General features: G+C 53.5%; 1 protein-coding gene across 8 annotated transcripts in view; it reads right to left on the bottom strand.

Annotated features, from left to right (window-relative positions):
• The window catches only part of LOC119956323 (meiosis inhibitor protein 1), a 536433-nt gene extending 517218 nt beyond the window's left edge, over positions 1-19215 (bottom strand). For all 8 annotated transcript variants that reach the window (XR_005458631.1, XM_038783445.1, XM_038783450.1 and 5 more), the window contains exons 1-2: positions 19174-19215; positions 6414-6591 (exon numbers count right to left, since the gene is read on the bottom strand). Coding sequence is in view for 7 of the 8 variants with exons in the window: in XM_038783445.1 (XP_038639373.1) it covers positions 6414-6575 (162 nt within the window). In the remaining variant the exon portion in view is untranslated. The remainder of the gene's footprint in view (positions 1-6413; positions 6592-19173) is intronic.
• Positions 19216-20503: the final 1288 nt, after the last annotated feature.

Here is a 20503-nt window from a genome sequence, read left to right as displayed (position 1 = left end):
ATGCAAAGTATTCATTTAGTACCTCGCCCATTTCCTCTGGCTCCACACATGGATTTCCTTGCCTGTCCTTCAGTGGGCCAACCCTTTCCCTGGCTACCCTCTTGCTTTTTATGTACGTGTAAAAAGCCTTGGGATTTTCCTTAACCCTATTTGCCAATGACTTTTCGTGGTCCCTTTTAGCCCTCCTGACTCCTTGATTAAGTTCCTTCCTACTTTCCTTATATTCCACACAGGCTTCGTCTGTTCCCAGCCTTCTAGCCCTGACAAATGCCTCCTTTTCCTTTATGACGAGGCCTACAATATCTCTCATTATCCAAGGTTCCCGAAATTTGCCGTATTTATCCTTCTTCCGCACAGGAACATGCCGGTCCTGAATTCCTTTCAACTGACATTTGAAAGCCTCACTTATGTCATATGTTGATTTACCCTCAAACATCCAGCCCCAATCTAGGTTCTTCAGTTCCCGCCTAATATTGTTATAATCAGCCTTTCCCCAATTTAGCACATTCACCCTAGGAGCACTCTTATCTTGTCCACCAGCACTTTAAAACTTACTGAATTGTGGTCACTGTTCCCGAAATGCTCCCCTACTTAAACTTCTACCACCTGGCCGGGCTCATTCCCCAATACCAGGTGCAGTACACCCCTTCCCTAGTTGGACTATCTACATATTGTTTGAAGAAGCCCTCCTGGATGCTCCTTACAAACTCTGCCCCGTCCAAGCCCCTAGAACTAAGTGAGTCCCAGTCAATATTGGGGAAGTTGAAGTCTCCCATCACAACAACCCTGTTGCTTTTACTCCTTTCCAAAATCTGTCTACCTATCTGCTCCTCTATCTCCCGCTGGCTGTTGGGAGGCCAGTAGTAAATCCCCAACATTGTGACTGCACCCTTCTTATTCCTGATCTCTACCCATATAGCCTCGCTGCCCTCTGAGGTGTCCTCCCGTAGTACAGCTGTGATATTCTCCCTAACCAGCCTCGCCGTCTGATTCGCCAGACTCGTGCCTCAGCTGCTCACCGCTAACAAGGGGGAGCTGCTTTTAAACGCTCCCTCACCACTCACTCCAGTCAACAAAGCATGGCAGTACACAGACCTGCTCCTCGCTTTGGGGATGCCGGATCTGCGCCACACAAGTGCTTGGCAATGACCATCTCCTACAAGAGAGGATCTAACCACCGCCACTTGACATTCAATGGCATTACCATCGTTGAATCCCACAATCAACATACTGGGAGTTACCATTGATCAGAAACTGAACTGGAATAGCCATATGAACACTGTATTGAGGAAGAGAGCAGTGGATCTAAGACTAGTGTTTTAAACTTAGATATGGGCAATTATAAGGGCGTGAAGATAGAGCTATTAAAGTGAACTGGGTGATTAGGTCATGGGATAGGTTATTAGCGATGCAGCAGCAGACACTTAGGAAATATTTACGAATATTCGGAAAAGATACATTTAATCTATTATTCTATTATTAAGGAGGTTATAGTGAGAAATTTAGAAATTCTCAATGTGATCAAGCTTAGTCAACATGATTTTGTGGAAAGGAAATCAATTTTGACTAATTTACTGGAGTTCCGTGAGGAAAACAAACAGTATGGATAAAAGGGAACTTGTGGATCTGCTGTACTTGGATTTCCAGAAAGCATTTGTAAAGTTGCCACATTAAAAGATACTACACAAAATAAGAGCTCATGTTGTTGGGGGTGACATATTACCATGGATAGAAGATTGGTTAGCTAACAGGAAGCAGAGATTTAAGATAAATAGGTCCTTTTCAGGTTGGTAAGATGTGACGAGTGGGGCACCAGAGGGATCAGTACTGGGGTCTGAATATTTAACAGTTTACATCAATGACTTTGATGAAATGACCGAATGTGTGATATTAAATTTGCTGATATCACAAACATAAATAGGAAAGTAAGTTGTGAAGAGGACATAAGGAGTCTGCAAAGGGACATAGGTTAAGTGTGTGATCAAACATTTGGCAGGTGAAGTATAATGTGGGAAAATGTGAACTTTTGCACTTTGCAGGAAAAATAGTAAAGCAGCAGATTATTGAACTAGAGAGCGACTGCCAAACTCTGAGGTAAAGGGATCTGGGTGTCCTGATACATGTATCAGGTAAGGTTATTGTGCAGGTACAGCCAGTGATTAGGAAGGTAAATGGAATATTGTCATTTATTGCAAAGGGAACAGAATATAAATTAGGGATGTTTTGCTACGGTTGGACAGGGTGTTGGTGAGACCATGGGCGAAATTCTCCGAAGACCTGCGTCACGCCAATTTCCGGCGGCCAAAAGCGGTGCGGGTGACTCCGGCGTCGGGGCCTTCTTTTAAGCCGGTAATCTCCGTTCCCGAAAGGGCCAGCGTCAGTTTCACCCGCTGCGGAAGTGGCGCGTTGAGAGAGAGAGAGAGGGGACCCGGCGTGGAGAGGAGAGGAGGGGGGGGACCCGGCGTGGAGGAGAGGGGGGGGGGACCCGGCGTTGAGAGGAGAGGAGAGGGGGGGGGGGACCCGGCGTTGAGAGGAGAGGAGAGGGGACCCGGCGTTGAGAGGGGAGGAGAGGGGACCCGGCGTTGAGAGGAGAGGAGAGGAGAGGGGGACCCGGCGTTGAGAGGAGAGGAGAGGGGACCCGGCGTTGAGAGAGGAGGGGGGGGGGACCCGGCGTTGAGAGGAGAGGAGAGGGGACCCGGCGTTGAGAGGAGAGGAGAGTGGGGGGGGGACCCGGCGTTGAGAGGAGAGGAAAGGGCGGGGTTGAGAGGAGAGGAGAGGGGGGGGGACCCGGCGTTGAGAGGAGAGGAGAGGAGAGGGGGGGTTGAGAGGAGAGGAGAGAGGGGGGGTTGAGAGGAGAGGAGAGGGACCCGGCGTTCAGAGGAGAGGAGAGGGACCCGGCGTTGAGAGGCGAGGGGGGGGGACCCGGCGTTGAGAGGAGAGGAAAGGGGAGGGACCCGGCGTTGAGAGGAAAGGAGAGGGGGGCTCCGGCGTTGAGAGGAGAGGAGAGGAACCCGGCGTTGAGAGAAGAGGAGAGGGACCCGGCGTTGAGAGGAGAGGAGAGGGACCCGGCGTTGAGAGGAGAGGAGAGGGACCCGGCGTTGAGAGGAGAGGAGAGGGGGGGGACCCGGCGTTGAGAGGAGAGGAGAGGGGGGGGGACCCGGCGTTGAGAGGAGAGGAGGGGGGGGGGACCCGGCGTTGAGAGGAGAGGAGAGGGGGGAACCCGGCGTTGAGAGGAAAGGAGAGGGGAGGACCCGGCGTTGAGAGGAGAGGAGAGGGACCCGGCGTTGAGAGGAGAGGAGAGGGACCCGGCGTTGAGAGGAGAGGAGAGGGACCCGGCGTTGAGAGGAGAGGAGGGGGGGGGGACCCGGCATTGAGAGGAGAGGAGAGGAGGGGGGGGGGACCCGGCATTGAGAGGAGAGGAGAGGGGGGGTCCCGGCGTTGAGAGGAGAGGAGAGGGACCCGGCGTTGAGAGGAGAGGAGAGGGACCCGGCGTTGAGAGGAGAGGAGGGGGGGACCCGCGTTGAGAGGGTGGGCGCTTGCGGCGTTGAGGGGGGGTTGAGGGGGGGGTTGTGGCGTTGCGAGGGGGGGTTGCGGCGTTGAGGGGGGGGTTGCGGCGTTGAGGGGGGAGTTGCGGCGTTGAGGGGGGGTTGCGGCGTTGAGGGGGGGATTGCGGCGTTGAGGGGGGGTTGCAGCGATGAGGGGGGGTTGCGGCGTTGAGAGAGAGGGGGGAGTACCGGCGTTGAGAGAGATGGGGGGGGCGCCGTTGGAGGGGGGTAGGGGTGGTGGGGAGGGGGGTAGGGGTGGTGGTGAGGGGGGTAGGGATGGTGAGGGGGGTAGGGGTGGTGAGGGGGGTAGGGGTGGTGAGGGGGGTAGGGGCGTTGGGGGGGGGTAGGGGTGGTGAGGGCGGTAGGGGCGTTGGAGGGGGTAGGGGTGGTGAGGGGGGGGGTTGCGGCATTGAGGGGGGTTGCGGCGTTGAGGGGGGGTTGCGGCGTTGAGGGGGGGTTGCGGCGTTGAGGGGGGGTTGCGGCGTTGAGGGGGGGTTGCGGCGTTGAGGGGGGTTGCGGCATTGAGGGGGGGTTGCATTGTTGAGGGGGGTTGCGGCGTTGAGAGGGGGGGTAGGGGTGGTGGGGAAGGGGGTAGGGGTGGTGGGGAGGGGGGTAGGGGTGGTGGGGAGGGGGGGTAGGGGTGGTGGGGAGGGGGGTAGGGGTGGTGGGGAGGGGGTAGGGAGGGGGGGGTAGGGGTGGTGGGGAGGGGGGTAGGGGTGGTGGGGAGGGGTTGTAGGGGTGGTGGGGAGGGGGGTAGGGGTGGTGGGGAGGGGGGGTGGGGTGGTGGGGAGGGGGGTAGGGGTGGTGGGGAGGGGGGTTAGGGGTGGTGGGGGGGGGGGGAGGGGTGGTGGGCAGGGGGCTAGGGGTGGTGGGCAGGGGGCTAGGGGTGGCTGGAGAGGGGTAGGGGTGGTGGGAGAGGGGTAGGGGTGGTGGGGAGAGGGGTAGGGGTGGTGGGAGAGGGGTAGGGGTGGTGGGGAGAGGGGTAGGGGTGGTGGGGAGAGGGGTAGGGGTGGTGGGGAGAGGGGTAGGGGTGGTGGGGAGAGGGGTAGGGGTGGTGGGGAGAGGGGTAGGGGTGGTGGGGAGAGGGGTAGGGGTGGTGGGGAGAGGGGTAGGGTGGTGGGAGGGGGGTAGGGGTGGTGGTGAGGGGGGTAGGGGGGTGGTGAGGGGGGGTTAGGGGTGGTGAGGGGGTAGGCGTGGTGAGGGGGTAGGCGTTGGTGAGGGGTAGGGGTGGTGAGGGGGTGAGGGGGTAGGGGTGGTGAGGGGGGTAGGGGTGGTGAGGGAGGTAGGGGCGTGGGGGGGGGTAGGGGCGTTGGAGGGGTAGGGGGTTGGAGGGGGTAGGGGCGTTGGAGGGGGTAGGGGCGTTGGAGGGGGTAGGGGCGTTGGAGGGGGGAGGGGCGTTGGAGGGGGTAGGGGCGTTGGAGGGGGTAGGGGCGTTGGAGGGGGTAGGGGGTTGGAGGGGGGTAGGGGCGTGGGAGGGGGTGGGCGTTGGGGGGGTGGGGGGGGCGGCGTGCAGAGAGGGGGGGCGACGGATGCCCGGGGCCAACGCACCGTCGCCCCCCCTCTGCACGCCGCTGCCCCCTACCCCAAGCCCCCCCCTCACCACCCCTACCCCTCCAACGCCCCTAACCCCCTCACCACCCCTACCCCCCTCCAACGTCCCTACCCCCCTCACCACCCCTACCCCACTCCAGTGTCCCTACCCCCCTCACCTCCACCCCTACCCCCCTCACCACCACCCCTACCCCCCTCCCCACCACCCCTACCCACCACCCCTACCCCCCTCCAACGCCGCCCCCCCATCTCTCTCAACGCCGGTACCCCCCCCCCTCTCATCTCCGCAACCCCCCCCCCCCCCCAATGCCGCAACCCCCCCCCCCCAAACGCCGGGACACTCTCTCTCCCCCCCCTCCCCCCCTCCAAACGCCGGGACACCCTCTCTCTCCCCCCCCCCCCAAACGCCCCCCACACAAACGCCGGGACTCTCTCCTCCTTCCCCCCCCCCCCCCCCCCCCCCGCACTCGCCCTAGGTCACTGAACGGCGTCAACCATCATCAATGCTACTGCGTTTTTCGCCGACGTGACCGTGGCCACGTCGGCGGGACTTCGGCCCATCCGGCCCGGAGATTTGTTGAAAGTAAAAAATCAATGACATCCCGCCGGCGCCGGCTGTTTTCAGAGGCTGCCGGCGGGATTTGCACAACGCCGGTTTTTGGCCGCTCGGAGAATTAAAAACCCGGCGGGAGCGGGAATAACGCCGCCGCCAGCCGATTCTCTGACCCTGCGTGGGGTCGGAGAATTTCGCCCCATGTCTTGAGTACTGTGTACAGTCTGGGTCTCCTTATTCCATAAAGGATATAAATACATTCAAAGCAGTTCAGACAAGATTCACTTGACTGATAGCTGGGATGGGATGGAATGGGGGAGGCTTCCCTTACAAGGAAAGGTTGAACAAGCTGAGCCTGTATCCATTGGCATTTAGAAGATTGAAACGTGATTTTATTGAAACATACAAGATCCTGAGGGGACTTGATGGGGTGGAAGCTGAATAAATGTTTCCCCGAGGGAGAGACTAGAACCAGAGGAGACAATTTACAAATAAATTCCATTTAAAACATAAATGAGAAGAAATATTTTTTCTGAGGATCGTGAATCATTGGAACTTTCCTCTCCAGCGAGCGGTGGAGGCAGGGTCAGTTTATACTTTCAAGGCAGATTCTGAGAAGAGTCAAAGGTTATCGGGGGTAAATGTAATGTGGAGTTGAAGTCATGATCTTGTTGAATGGCGAAGCAGGCTCGAGGGACTGAATGGCTCTTCGTTCATATAGTTACAATGCACTGATTAAAGTAATGTACTCTCCGCTTTCTTACCGATATCTTGTTTCCTTCCGCCATCTCTATTACACAGGCAACACATAGCAGCTGCTCTCTATCCTGCAAGTCCTCCTTGAACCGCAGTGTCCAATGCCCATCGTGGCGAGAATGAATCTGCTCGCATACCACATTCCAGTTGTCAGATGTTGGCTCCTCCATTTAGCACAATCGTTTCCTTCATAAATCAAATATTAATTTAATCAATAACGGTGATTTAAAGGGCTCTTAAACTCTCAAAATTGGCTACTGAAATTTTTTTTTTTTTTACAATCCCAGTAAGAATGTCTGAAAACTCCTGATCACATGGGGTTCACACTGCTGACAAGATCAATCCCAATAAACTGGCGCTCAAAAATCCACCAAAAATCCCCATTTAACTCTTCTGGTAATTTCTCCAATACAATCCCAATAATCTAATCTCATGTTCCTGATCTCCAGGTCCCAAATTCAGTAAACTGAACCTCACATCTCTACTCTACTGCCCTTCAAATCCCAAAGATCCTGGGCTGGATTCTCTGATTATGGAGGTATGTCCTCATGCTGGCGTGGGAACGGTGACGTTTTACGCCAGAAAAACTGGTGCAAAACAGACACCGATTCCCCATTTTTCTGGGGGCTAGCAGCGTAGAGCACCCGGCTCCAGCTGCCGATACGCCCTGAGAATTGCCGGGTCCGTGGCCGCGCATACGTACAGCGGAGGCCTGTAGCGGCCGTGCCGTCTACATGGCAGACGCAGCCCACGGACCCCATCGCAAAATAGTGGCCTCCCTTTGGCCAGCTCGCGCAACCTGGACCAACCCCCACAATGCCCCCAGCCCCAAATATGTCCCCCTTGCCCGCGAATCAATCCTCCCCCGACTGTGGCGGCGCTGGATTGAGCCCGCAACCGCCACGATGAGTTCCAACGGATGAGACCATGAGAGATCCATGCCGTCGGGAACTCGGCAGGTCGGGGGTGGAGCATTGATACGTGGCGCGTACCCCGCTTTGGCACCGCCCCCGATTTGGTCAGAAACTTGGATTCTCCAGCGGTTCGCCGAATGCGATTTCAGCGTCAGCAATCGGAGAATCCAGCCCACAGTCTTTGCATCCCTGTTCCACTGCTCTCCCATTCCCAATAAAACTGTCCTCGCATTCCTGCCACGGAGTTAGTTTTGCCAACCAGAATAGAACCTTGCATGCTCTACTGAAACTATATAATTGTATGGACAAAAGGCTGGTGACACTTTACCTAAAGTTCAACCATAACCGATATGCCACTGTCATCAGCTTTTATGGCCCAACCACCTACACTGATAATGATAAGGAACATTTCTATTATCACTTTGAAGTCTCACTACCAGCCCAAAAGAAGAAAAAAAAATCCTTTTGAAAAACATTAATGCCAGGGTTGGCCATGACTCCAATGTCTGGAGAGGAACCATTGGGAAAAACAGGGTGGGAAAAGCCATTACAAATGGCATCCTCCCACTGACAAAGTTTGCTCAGCATGAGCTCACTATAGCAAATACCCTTTTCTGCCAGAAAGAGAAATACTAAACCATGTGGAGGTCCCTAAATCAGAGCACTGGCACCTCCTGGATTATGTTACTATTCGGGTCAAAGATCAAAGTGATGTCTGTACCACCTGAACCATGCCGGGAGGGTGGGACTGATGCCCACAGAACAGGTCATCGATGGGGAAAAGTGGCAGGGGAGGGGGACTGATGCCAGCAAAACAACAGATCATCGACTTGTTCAATTGGTGATGAAGCTCAATTTAGTATCAAGACATCGCAAGGCCCAAAAGACCAAGAGAGAATTCAGCAATGTCCTAGCCATAAAGCAGAGAGGAAGAGAGGAATTCAAAGTCCAGCTCACGACCAATTTGGAGAATTTGCACACATCCAACTAAATTCTAGAATGCTGGGATCAACCAAAGTCAGCTGTGCCAAAGTCCTGTGACCAGACCATTGGGCTCAAGCATCGTCACCATCAGGACTGGCTCAACAAAAATCATGCTCAAATATGGCAACTCCTTCGTTATCTGGCAGAACATCCCAACGTTGCATGTCAAAAAGGCAGCATTCCAACAGTTCAAGGCTGACTCCCAAGGACATTTCACAGAATTGTTAAGGATAGAATGGGGGCATTTGGGCCATCTGCACTGGGTCTCCGAATGAACTCAGCAATTCACTCCGAATTCACAGGCAGATCACAAGTTCCAGAGGAACTTCCAATATGATCTTTGTTGCCAGACAAATCTGACAAAAATGTTGTAACAGCATTGATGCCTGCTGAAATTAAATGAATTGAAAAATCGCTATTGTCACAAGTAGGCTTCAAATTAAGTTACTGTGAAAAGCCCCTCGTCACCACATTCCGGCGCCTGTTCGGGGAGGTTGGTACGGGAATTGAACCGTGCTGCTGGCCTGCCTTGGTCTGCTTTAAAAGTCAGCTATTTAGCCCTGTACACCAGATTTGAAAGCCACTCACGATCTCTCTAATTCTGCATACACAATATCCAGCCTGTCCTTGAATATATCAACCCACAACCGGTCAGATAAATATTGAAGGAGAGACTCTGGAATATGTTAAGCACTTCCCATATCTTGGCAGTCACCCCTCACTAAAGGACACGACTGACGAGGACTTCCAACACCAGATCAACTGTGTCACTTCAGCTTTCTACAAACTACGGCAGTGAGAGTTTGACAACAGACCTTTACAAGTCCACAGAAGTCCTAGTGTACACAGCAGTTGTCAACAGCACGCTCTTGTACTCCAGCGAGATTTGGACTGTGTATCAGTGGCACATGAGAGCGCTAAAGAAATTCCATCAGCAATAACTTCGCTGCATCCTACAGATTCAGTGAGAAGACCATCGGACAAAAGCTTTAAGTAAGGCCCAAAATTATTCAGGGAAAACACCTGTAAAATCAACTTCAATGGACTGGACACTGTCCACCTGAACAAAACACGTCTCCCTGGCAAAGTCCTGCTTTCTGAACTCTCAAATGACCATTTTTCCGGAAAGGACAAAAAAATGCCAGAAGACATTCTGATGATCCCCTCACAGCACAGTTGCATCAATCTTAATGAGGAAGCTTGTTGTCAACCATTCAGAGTGGCAACAACTTGTTCAAGAAGCTGCATCACATTTTGAATCTATTCACTTTAATGATGAGGCAGAGCAACTGCAAAGGAAAAAGGAGGCAAATCTTGCACTCTGAATCCCACTACCTTGTGGGACATCCTCTCCATTTGTCCAAAGATCTACGGGTCGAAAAACAGCCTATTCGGCAGATGAAGACCCATGGTATAAACTCACAACCTTGAGTAGTCACCATCCTTGAATCATGAGACAGCTGACAACGACCCACAGGTCTCCCATTCGGAAATCCTATCCTCACAACATTGATTCCATCATTACCCAATTTCCAAAATTCCTATCCATAATCCCTACAGTGCAGGAGGCCATTCAGTCCATCAAGTCTGCCCCGACCCACCGAAAGAGCATTCTACCTAGACCACCTGAACTGTACATCCCTGGACAATAGGGGAAATTTTATTATGGCTAATCCACCTAACCTGCGCACCTTTGGACTGTGCGAGAAAACCGGAGCACTCGGAGGAAACCCACACATACACAGGGAGAACATGCAAACTCCACAGTCACCCATTGGCCACAATTGAACCCTGGTCCCCTGTGCCGAGGCAGCAGCGCTAACCACTGTGCCACCCTGTCTTCATGTCCAATTTGCATTCTCCCATTCCTGTTGAATCCGTGGTAAGTAGAATGCTTTGACGATAGTAGAAATTATGAACAAGGTTTATTTCAATACAATTCTAATACTCCTCTATTCCCCTAAGGTTCTGCTTCCCCGATCTGCACCTAGGTCGGGGTTTTTATGTAGTTGGGGCTCTCCTTGTAGAGGGGAAGCCCCGCGCCCCCTTAAAGGGGAACTTCATATTCCTGGGGGGGGGGGGGGGGGGGGGGTCATGGGAAATCGCATTGTCCTGAACCCAGGACCTCCATTGGGGTTACAATACTCCTCCCCCACTAAGTTCAGAGCAATGTCCACATTCATGGGTAAGTCCACCGGGCCTTTCGACTGTTTCGCCCATGCACAGCGTTCAGGCGCAGACCTTGTGGGTCAGGAGCGTATATTGGACCGGGGAATGGCATTTACGTAACAAGTGTCTGGGCGGCTGTGACATTGCTGGTGTGGTCACGAGAGCCGGCAGGGGCGCCTCCGGTGGTAGCAGAATGTCCATCTCAGTTTTCAAGTCAGATCTAAACGGTTCTTCATCCGGCATCTCGGTGTCCTCAAAAATGATCTCTGGATCCTGGACAACCGGTGGAGCCAGGGGCTGCAGTGAAGACAGCGGAGCCGGGACGTCCAAATCAATGGCCGGTACAGCTGGAGACCCGATAAGCGGATTCAGAGATGTGTCCATGTGGCAATTAGACTCGCGGCCCTATGTCCATACTTGGTAAGAAACCAGACCCGTTTTCACCAACACGGTGCCCATGATCCAAGCGGCCCCATTGCCAAAGTTCCAGACATGTACCGCATCTCCCGGAGGTGCCCTTCAGTGGCCTGAGTCCTGAGCACGGCGATTTTCCCGCCAATATCTATAAAGACAAGACTCAAATGGGTGTGGAGGCAGCAACCCATCAACATCTTGGCTGGCGTGATGCCGGTCGTGGCATGCAGTGTTGTCTGGTCGTAGAATAAGAACCTTGCCAAGCGTATCTCCCAGGATCCTGATATCTGCATTTTTCCTTCCGAGCTTAAAAGGTTTGCACCTCTCACTCAACCAATCCATTCAAAGCTAGGTAGTATGGGGTGATCCTCACGTGACGGATCCTGTTAGCGGACATGAATGCCACGAATTCCGCACTCATAAACATTGTGTTGAAAATGTGCCGGAGTTTCTCTATGATGGTCCGGGGCAGTCGTCTCCTTTATCTCCATCGACCTCCATCCACTTGAAGTAGGCAGCAACGAGGATGAGGAACATTTCCCCTTGAAAGGGGCCTACAAAGTCTAGATGGAGGCGAGACCACAGACATTCCGGCCATTCCCACAGGTGGAGCGGGGCTGTAGGAGGCAACTTCTGGTGTGCCTGATACTGGACGCTGCACTGGGTCACCCACTCAATGTCTGTATCAATGCCGGGCCACCAAACGTAACTTTGAGCTAACATTTTCATCTAGGACACACCTGGGTGTTCATTGTGGGGGTTGATCAGGAGCCGGTTGCTTAAGGAGCACGCTGTCTTCAATGCTAAGCACCTGCATCTTTATGGTGTCAGCCTTCAAGTCCGACGGCAAGGCCCCGTGCTGAGCCCCAAACTGCACCATGTGATGGGTGTGGTGAATGTGTAACCACTATAATTCACACTGTACATTACTGTGTCCCTGTGGGCTCCATCTGTGAGCCGTTGTGCGGCTCTGCCCACAGGGGGAGATGAGGGGCATGTACAGGACTCTCAGCTCCACCCCCTTCAGGAAGTATAAGTGCTGCGGTCCTGCGAGTCCGCCTTCAGTTCAGCATAGTCGCAGGCAGGCTCAGTTGTAAGCCGATTAAAGCCACAGTTTAATCCAACTCGTGTCTCTGGTTGAATTGATGGTCGCATCAATTTAAAAAACAATATATTTTTATTCTCCTCCTTTTTCACAATTTTTCTCCCAAATTTACACCCAATGACAATCAATAACCAACAAATATCTCAAACCCCATAACAGTAACAACGATCCCATCCTCCCACCATGCCCAGACATCGGCCCGCATGTTAACATAAACAAATGACAAAGAAAAAAAAGGAATCAGGGATTACCCATAGCCATCTTTCACATACATAGCCCCCCCCCCACCCCCACCCATCCCCCCCCAACTAATGTTCGATGTTATCAAGTTCTTGAAAGTGCATAATAAATAGTGCCCATGACTTGTAGAACCCCTCCGAGCTTCCCCTCAGTTCGAACTTAACCTTCTCATGGGTCAAGTATTCCAACAGGTCCCCTCGCCACGCCAGGGCACAGGCTGGAGAGGCCGTTCTCCATCCCAGCAGGATCCGCCTCTGGGCGATCAACGAGGCGAAGGCTATGATATCTACCTCCGCACCCGTTTCCAACCCTGGCTGGTCCGACACCCCGAATATGGCCTCCCGGGGACCCGGGTCCAGTTCACATGCACCACCTTGGAAATTACCCTAAACACCTCCTTCCAGTACTCCCCAAGCTTTGGACAGGACCAAAACATATGAACGTGATTAGCCCCCCCCCCCCCCCCCCCCACAACGCTCACACACATCTTCTACCCCATCAAAGAATCGGCTCATCCTCACCCTCGTGAGGTGCGCCCTGTACACCACCTTCAGCTGTATCAGCCCCAACCTCGCACACGAGGTGGAGGCATTCACTCTCCGGAGCACCTCACACCAGACTCCCTCCTCTATAACCTCTCCCAACTCTTCCTCCCACTTCGCTTTGATCCCCTCCAGTGGTGCCTTATCCTTTTCCAACATAGCTCCATATACTGCTGACTGTCCCCTTCTCTTGTCCCCTCGCCGCCAGCACCTCGTCCAACAACGTGGAGGCCGGTTCCTCCGGGAAGCTCTGTATCTCCTTCCTGGCAAAGTCCCGAACCTGCATATACCTAAACACTTCTCCCTGCTCCAGCCCATACTTCGCTTCCAGCTCCCTCATTCCTGCAAATCGACCCCGAAGAAACAAATCTTTTAGAGTCTTAATCCCCTTCTCTTCCCATTTCCGAAAGCTTCCATCCCACCTCCCTGGCTCAAATCTGTGGTTCTCCCGGATCGGCATTTCCCTCGACCCTGCCCCCAACCCGAAGTGTTGGCGAAACTGCCTCCAGATTTTCAATGAAGCTGTTACTACCGGACTCCCTGAGTATTTCTCCGGAGCTATCGGGAGTGGGTAGTGCCGTTGCTAGTGCCTTCAGCCCCGATCCCCTGCACAAAATCTCCTCCATTCTGACCCACTGAGAATCAACCCCTCTGACCCAGCTCCACACCTTCTCCACATTCGCTGCCCAGTAGTAGTACATCAGGTTCAGGAGACCCAAATCCCCTGCCTGCCTTCCTCTCTGTAGCAGCACCTTCCTCACTCTGTCCACCTTCCCTCCCCATATAAATTAGGTAATCCTTCCCTCAATCTCCCTGAAAAAAGACTTTGGCAGGAAAATCGGTAGGCATTGAAAAATGAACAGAATTCGCGGCAACACATTAATTTTAACCGCCTGCACCCGACCCGCCAGTGACAGAGGGAGACCATCCCACCTCGCCAGGTCGGCTTTCACTCTCCCCACCAAACTAGTGATGTTGTATCTGCGAAGCCTTCCCCACTCCAGGCAACCTGCACCCCCAAATACCTAAAGTGGGTCCCTGCCCTACGGAATGGCAGCCCCCCCCCCCCCCCCCCCCCCGGCTGAGACACCACAAAATACTCACTCTTGTCCAAGTTCAGCTTGTACCCCGAGAAAGACCCAAATACCTGCAGCAACTCCAATATTCCTCCCATCGACGCACTCGGCTCCGACACATACAGCTGCAAGTCGTCGGCATACAAGGACACCCTATGACCCTATGCTCTATCCACCCCCCCCCACACCACCCCCCCCCCCCCCCCCCCACTATTCCTTTCCATGCTCCCGAACTTATTAATGCGATGGCCAACCGCTCAATCGCAAGCGCAAACAGCAGGGGGGACATAGGACATCCCTACCTCGTCCCACGGTGGAGAGAAAAGTATCTCGAACTGATATTGTTCATGCGGACACTTGCCTTCGGCTCCTTATATAACTTTAACCAGTTCACAAATCTTGGTCCAATCCCAAACCGCTCCAGCACTGCCATCGGGTACCCCCATTCCACCCGATCAAATGCCTTCTCGGCATCCAGTGCCTCCACCACCTCGGTTTCCTTCTCTTCCGCCGGTGCCATAACGACGTTCAAAACCCTTCTAATATTCGAAAACAGCTGCCTCCCTTTCACAAACCCTGTCTGATCCTCACCTATCATCTTCAGGAGGCACCCTTCCAGCCTACCCGCCAGTACATTCACCAATATCTTTGCGTCCACATTAAGAAGTGATATGGGCCTATACGACCCACACTCCGTCGGAACCTTATCCTTTTTAAGCAACAGTGAAATCGATGCCTGCCCCAATGTTTGCGGTAGCACTCCCTTCCCTATCACCTCTTCAAACATCCCTAGCATCAGGGGTGCCAACTTATCCTTAAATTATTTATAATATTCCACCGGAAACCCATCCGGCCCTGCCATCTTCCCCGACTGCATCCTCCCAATCGCATCTTTTATCTCCTGCTCCTTCTAATGTAGCCCTGTCGCCCTCCCCTAGCCTCGGGTACTCCAACCCATCTAGAAATTCCAGCATCTCACGGTCTCCCCCGGGTGGCTCTGACCTGTACAACCTCTCGTAGAATTCCTCAAAAACCTTGTTAATCAGCTCCGGAGCCACCACCAACTTCCCAGCCTTATCCCTTACCTGAAGAATTTCCCTTGCTGCTGCCTCCCTCCGGAGCTGACCAGCTAACATACCTTGTTATGTTACCACGCTTGTTATGTTACATACCACGTAGGCATACCATAACATGGAGCCTTGTCTCCATGTTCATAAACTGCACCCCTCGCTCGTCTCAGTTGGCGCACCGCCTTCCTGGTGGATAGTCGGTCGAAGCTCGCCTATAGTTCCTTCCTCTTTCCCAGCATCGCTGGGTCCCCATCCTCCGCATAACCCCTATCTGCCTCCAACATCCCATCTATTAGCCTCTGCCGCTCCAACCTCTCCTCTTTGTCCACCCTGGCCTTAAACAAAATTACCTCACTACCGCCCTTAGAGCCTCCCAGACGACTGCCATTGACACCTCACCCGTACAGTTGAATCTTACATACTCCTTAATTACCTTTTCAATTTTTTCACAGAATACTTGGTTCCCCAAAAGCCCCACATCCAGTTTCCACCCCGGCCTCTGCACTACTCCCTGCTCCAGCACCATATCCATCCAATGTGGCGCGTGATCTGACACAGCAATTTCAGAGTATTCCGACCCCTTGACTCCAGCCAGCAAAGCTTTTCCCACCACAAAAAAGTCGATCCGCGAGTATACCCTATGGACTGCTGAGAAAAACAAGTACTCCCGTTCCCCTGGGTGCAGGAACCTCCAAGGGTCCACCCCTCCCATTTCCACCATCAGCCCAGCAAGCGCCTTTGCCCCCCCTGATGGGACCAGCGAGCGCGACCGTGATCTGTCCAACCTTGGCTCCTGCACCAGGGTCCAGTCCCCCCCCCCCCCCCCCCCTACAATCAGCTCGTGTGTGTCCAAGTCAGGAATGGCTACAAACACCTTCCTCGCAAATCCCGCATTGTCCCAGTTGGGACCGTATACACTTACCAGCGCCACTAATCTCCCGTCCAGCGCACCTGCCACAATCATATATCTACCCCCCTGATCTGCCACTACCTTTTCCATCTGGAAGCGTACCCTTTTGCTGACCAACACTTCTACCCCTCAAGCCCTTCCATCAAATCCAGAGTGAAACACTTGGCTAACCCAACCCTTTTTAAGTCTCACCTGGTCCTTCACCCTCAAGTGAGTCTCCTGCAGCATTGCTACATCGGTTTTCAGACTTTAAGATGCGCAAGCACCCTTGCCCTTTTGACCGGACCTCCTAGCCCTCTCACGTTCCACGTGACTATCCTTACTGGGGGTCTCTCACCCCCCCCCCCCCCACCTTTCTTATCCACCATCAACATACCGCCGCGCCCTGCCCCACAAGCCTGACCCGCCCGTCCATTGTTAACATCGAACCACTTCTCCCCTCCCGAAACCCCCCCTACCTTTCCCCCTGAACCAACATCCAACCCTTCCCCCCCCTCTCGCTCGCCTCGAAGGCCCATTGACGCCTGCTATCCAGGCTCCAATGTCCGCAGCCCTCCTCTCCTCTCACCTCCGTTCACTAGCTGACTTTAGCTAGCTAGTGCGGGTGGCTCCCCCCCTACCAAGACATATCATCCCCTTCCACCCAGTCCCAGAGAAAAAAAAAACAAACCCAACAATCCAACCCATACAATTCACTAACATAACATTTAACCGTCGCAACACAGAGCGCTCATCAACCCACCATTAACTTAAACTCTATAACAATACAAAAGCGAAGTAGATTACAATACAAATCCGTAAAAAGAAAGTTATAACATTTATACATTTTCCGGCTGTTCAAACACAGACCACAGTCTCTCTTCCAGATCCGCTCTTCATGTCTGTCTCAAGCCTTCTGCCTTCACGAACGCCTCAGCCGCTGTCTCAAAATAAAAGTCTTTGCCGTTATACGTTACCCATAACCTCGCTGGGTACACCATACCACTATTCTCAAAACTGGATGCTTCAAAGGGTTTCTGGCAGATCCAACTAGATGAGTCAAGCAGGAAGCTATGTACGTTCAACACACCCTTTGGCAGGTTCTGCTACAACCGGTTGCCATTCGGCATCATCTCTGCGTCCACAGTTTTCCACCGGATCATGGAGCAGATGATGGAGGGGATCAACGGTGTCCGGGTATATGTCGACGACATTATTATCTGGTCAACCACCCCGCAGGAACACATTGCCCGCCTTCAGCGTGTTTTCTGGCGCATCCACGAACACGGCCTCCGCCTCAATAGGGCCAAATGCTCCTTTGTCCAGTCAAGTATCAAGTTTCTGGGGAATCACATTTCCCACCAGGGGGTGCGTCCGAACGAGGACAAGATTGCAGCAATCACGTCCATGAAGGCGCCAGAGGACAAGAAAGTAGTCCTCCGGTTCCTGGGTATGGTGAATTTCCTCGGGAAGTTCATCCCGAATCACACCTCACACACCACACACCACGGCCCTCAGAGACCTGATTCGCAAAACCACAGATTTCCGATGGCTCCCTGCTCACGAGCGTGAATGGCAGGAGCTGAAGGCCAAGCTTTCCATGACCCCAGTGTTGGCCTTTTTTCGACCCGACCAAAATCTCTACTGATGCCAGTCAGTCGGGGATTGGTGCCGTGCTCCTGCAACGAGACGAGGCCTCGTCATGGGCCCCCGTTGCGTATGCGTCGCGGGCTATGACTCCCACAGAGCAGCGCTATGCGCAAATTGAGAAAGAGCGTCTCGGCCTTCTCACTGGAGTCGTGAAGTTCCACGACTACGTCTATGGACTTCTGCAGTTCACGGTTGAAACCGACCACCGCCCCCTTGTAAATATTATCAAAAAGGACTTAAATGACATGACGCCTCGCCTCCAGTGTATCCTACTCAAGCTGCTCAGGTACGACTTTCAACTGATCTATACCCCTGGCAAGGACCTTGCCATTGCCGATGCCCTCTCAAGATCAATCACAACTCCGTGTGATCATGACGGCTTCATTTGCTAAATAGACGCTCACGTTCAGTTTGCAGCCTACCATTTGCCAGCTACGGATGCACGGCTGATGCAAATTCGCCGCGAGACAGCGGCTGATCCACTTCTGCAGCGGGTGATGCGCCGAATGTCAGACGGGTGGCTCAAGGGCCAATGCCCGCAATTTTACAACGTCCGCGATGACCTGGCAGTTGTCGACGGGGTGCTCCTGAAATTGGATCGCATCGTCGTCCCACAAAGCATGCGCCAGCTAGTGTTGGAGCAACTCCATGAAGGCCATTTATGAATCGAGAAGTGCCACCGCAGGACCAGAGAAGCCGTCTACTGGCCGGGCATCAATGATAACATCGCCAACGTGGTGCTCAACTGCTCTACCTGCCAGCGTTTTCAGCCCGCCCAACCACGGGAGACCCTGATGCCCCATGAGCTCGTTACATCACCTTGGACCAAAGTGGGCATCGACTCTCCACCGGCCTGTCACCTGCTCAGCTGCTAATGAACCGCACCCTCAGAACGATGGTGCCATCAATTCTCGCTCCCGACCTCGATTATGTCCCCGTGCTCCACCACATGCACATGTCTCAACTGCAGCCGAAAACGTCCTATGACTCACGGGCTGCTGACCTTCCCGACATCCATCCATGCGACAAGGTTCGCATCCACCTCCTAGATGGTGGCTGGTCTGCGCCTGCTGTCGTTCTAAGGCAGGTGGCCCCCCGCTCCTTCCTGGTCCGCTTACCGGACGGATCCATTCGGCGCCGCAACAGGCGTGCTCTTCGCCTGGTTCCAGGGTCGTCACGGGATCCTCCGACCAGCTCTTCTACTGATCCCGCCGTGGAGTGCGTGGCGCTTCCGGTCGCTCTGCCTGCCCCTGACAGTGCTGCAGCCCTGCCGGCTCCTGAGGCGCCAGCCATTGCCGCACCCTCACACATAGCTAGGTACATTTTCCACACACCCACACTATTTATTATCACATGCCTATATCAACATTTTTTTTATAAAAGGGGGGCTGTCATAATATACACCAGTATATCATGGTGCAGACACACACTGGTGGACACACACAGGGACCAATCAACATGTACAAACACCGCAGCCAATCACCGGTTAGAATACACACACTATAAAGGCAGAGGGCACCACGGTTCCCGCTCATTCTGGGTGCTGCCTCTGAGTGTAACAGGAACTCATCCAGCCCAGCACAGACTTACAACACATGCTGAGAGAATCAACTGGTTCGGACAAGGCTTAGGTCTCTAGTTTAAGTTAGCATCATTTAGACCCACAGTCATCGTGTGTTAGTTAGTTAGAAGTAGTTAATAAAATTGAGTTGAACCTTCATCAGTGTTGGAAGTGTCTGTTCATCTCTCAAGTCTACACTAGCCAACACTTCACCTGGTGCTGTGAAGCCACAGTGCTATCCACGTGTGCTACCGTGCTGCCCTATGTTCACAGTTATGAAGCACCTGGACTCGGGGCCAGGACCAACTGGAGAGTAGCGTGACACATATTAAGTTTCATAAATGTGCAACCTCCACTGAGCTTTGCGTAAAGATCCTCGATCCTAGGAACCTGATAACAGTCCAGTCGAGACACACAGTTAACTGTCATCTTATTGTTGCCACACAAACGTATTGATCCATCCGGTTTCATGACAGGGATGACCAGTGAACTGCACCAGGCATACGATGCCCAAATTCTCCAATTCAATGCCCACCTTGGATTATAATCGTATTGGACAGGCCGGGCGCAGAAATAGCGCAGTTCAGCCATTGGTTCAGCTATAGAAAGCCAGACTGGATGCGGTCGAACGTACGGCAACTGACTACGGACACTGATGCCCCAGTGTTGAGTTATATGAAAATTAGGTGTCCATTAAGTTGCAAGGAGATCCAGATGGGTGGCACTGTTGGCGCAGCTACACAATGTAACTGCTGTCGCCGTCTTCCATATAGCCGCGTGGGGACCTCCAGTTCCCCTAGTTTCTGCGGCATATTTCGGCCCCCGCTGGTAGCTGGTTCCAGTTTCTCCTGGTCTGGGGAAGAACGTCTGACGGCATTCTCGGCTTTTATAGTGGCAGCCCGCGCTCCTCTGGTAGATGTCCCATTGTTGGGGGCAGCCACCTCAGTTCCAGCCGAGTGTGATTGGCGCTTGGTTTGGCAACCCAGACTGAGCACTGCCAGTCCCTGGAGTTCCTGGACCGCTTCTTCGGCGCTTTCTCTGGGGATGGCTATCTCCACCATGAGCTGCAAGTCCAGGTGGGCCTCAGCTAGTATTGCTTGGCCTCATCGCGGAGTCCACACATGAAGCGGTCTCAGAGTGCCTCATTCAAGACTCACCCAGTCTTTGGAGGCGGGCCAGAAAGGCATGCAATGAATCAGCCTGGGCAGCCTTGTGAAACCAGAAACGGAGCACGACGAGTGGTGGTTTTGGGTTGAAATGCTCCCCCAATGGGGGCCACCAGGGCAGCGAACGACTGTGTATCTGGGGGGGTACGGGTGAGTCAGACACTTTATCACACTGTAGGTGGGCCCTCCGCAAGCCATTAGTAATATCACAGTTTGTCTCTCATTGCTGGTATTGCATTTCTTCGAAAAAGAAGTTCACGTGTTCCACACATTGCCGCCAAACGTCTCTACCCAAGTTAAACGGTTCCCACTTTCCTA

This window comes from Scyliorhinus canicula, chromosome 23, assembly GCF_902713615.1.
Source record: "Scyliorhinus canicula chromosome 23, sScyCan1.1, whole genome shotgun sequence".
Lineage (NCBI taxonomy): Eukaryota > Metazoa > Chordata > Chondrichthyes > Carcharhiniformes > Scyliorhinidae > Scyliorhinus > Scyliorhinus canicula.
The sequence above is the reverse complement of the archived record's forward strand: the minus strand, read 5'-3'. Positions and strand labels throughout refer to the sequence as shown.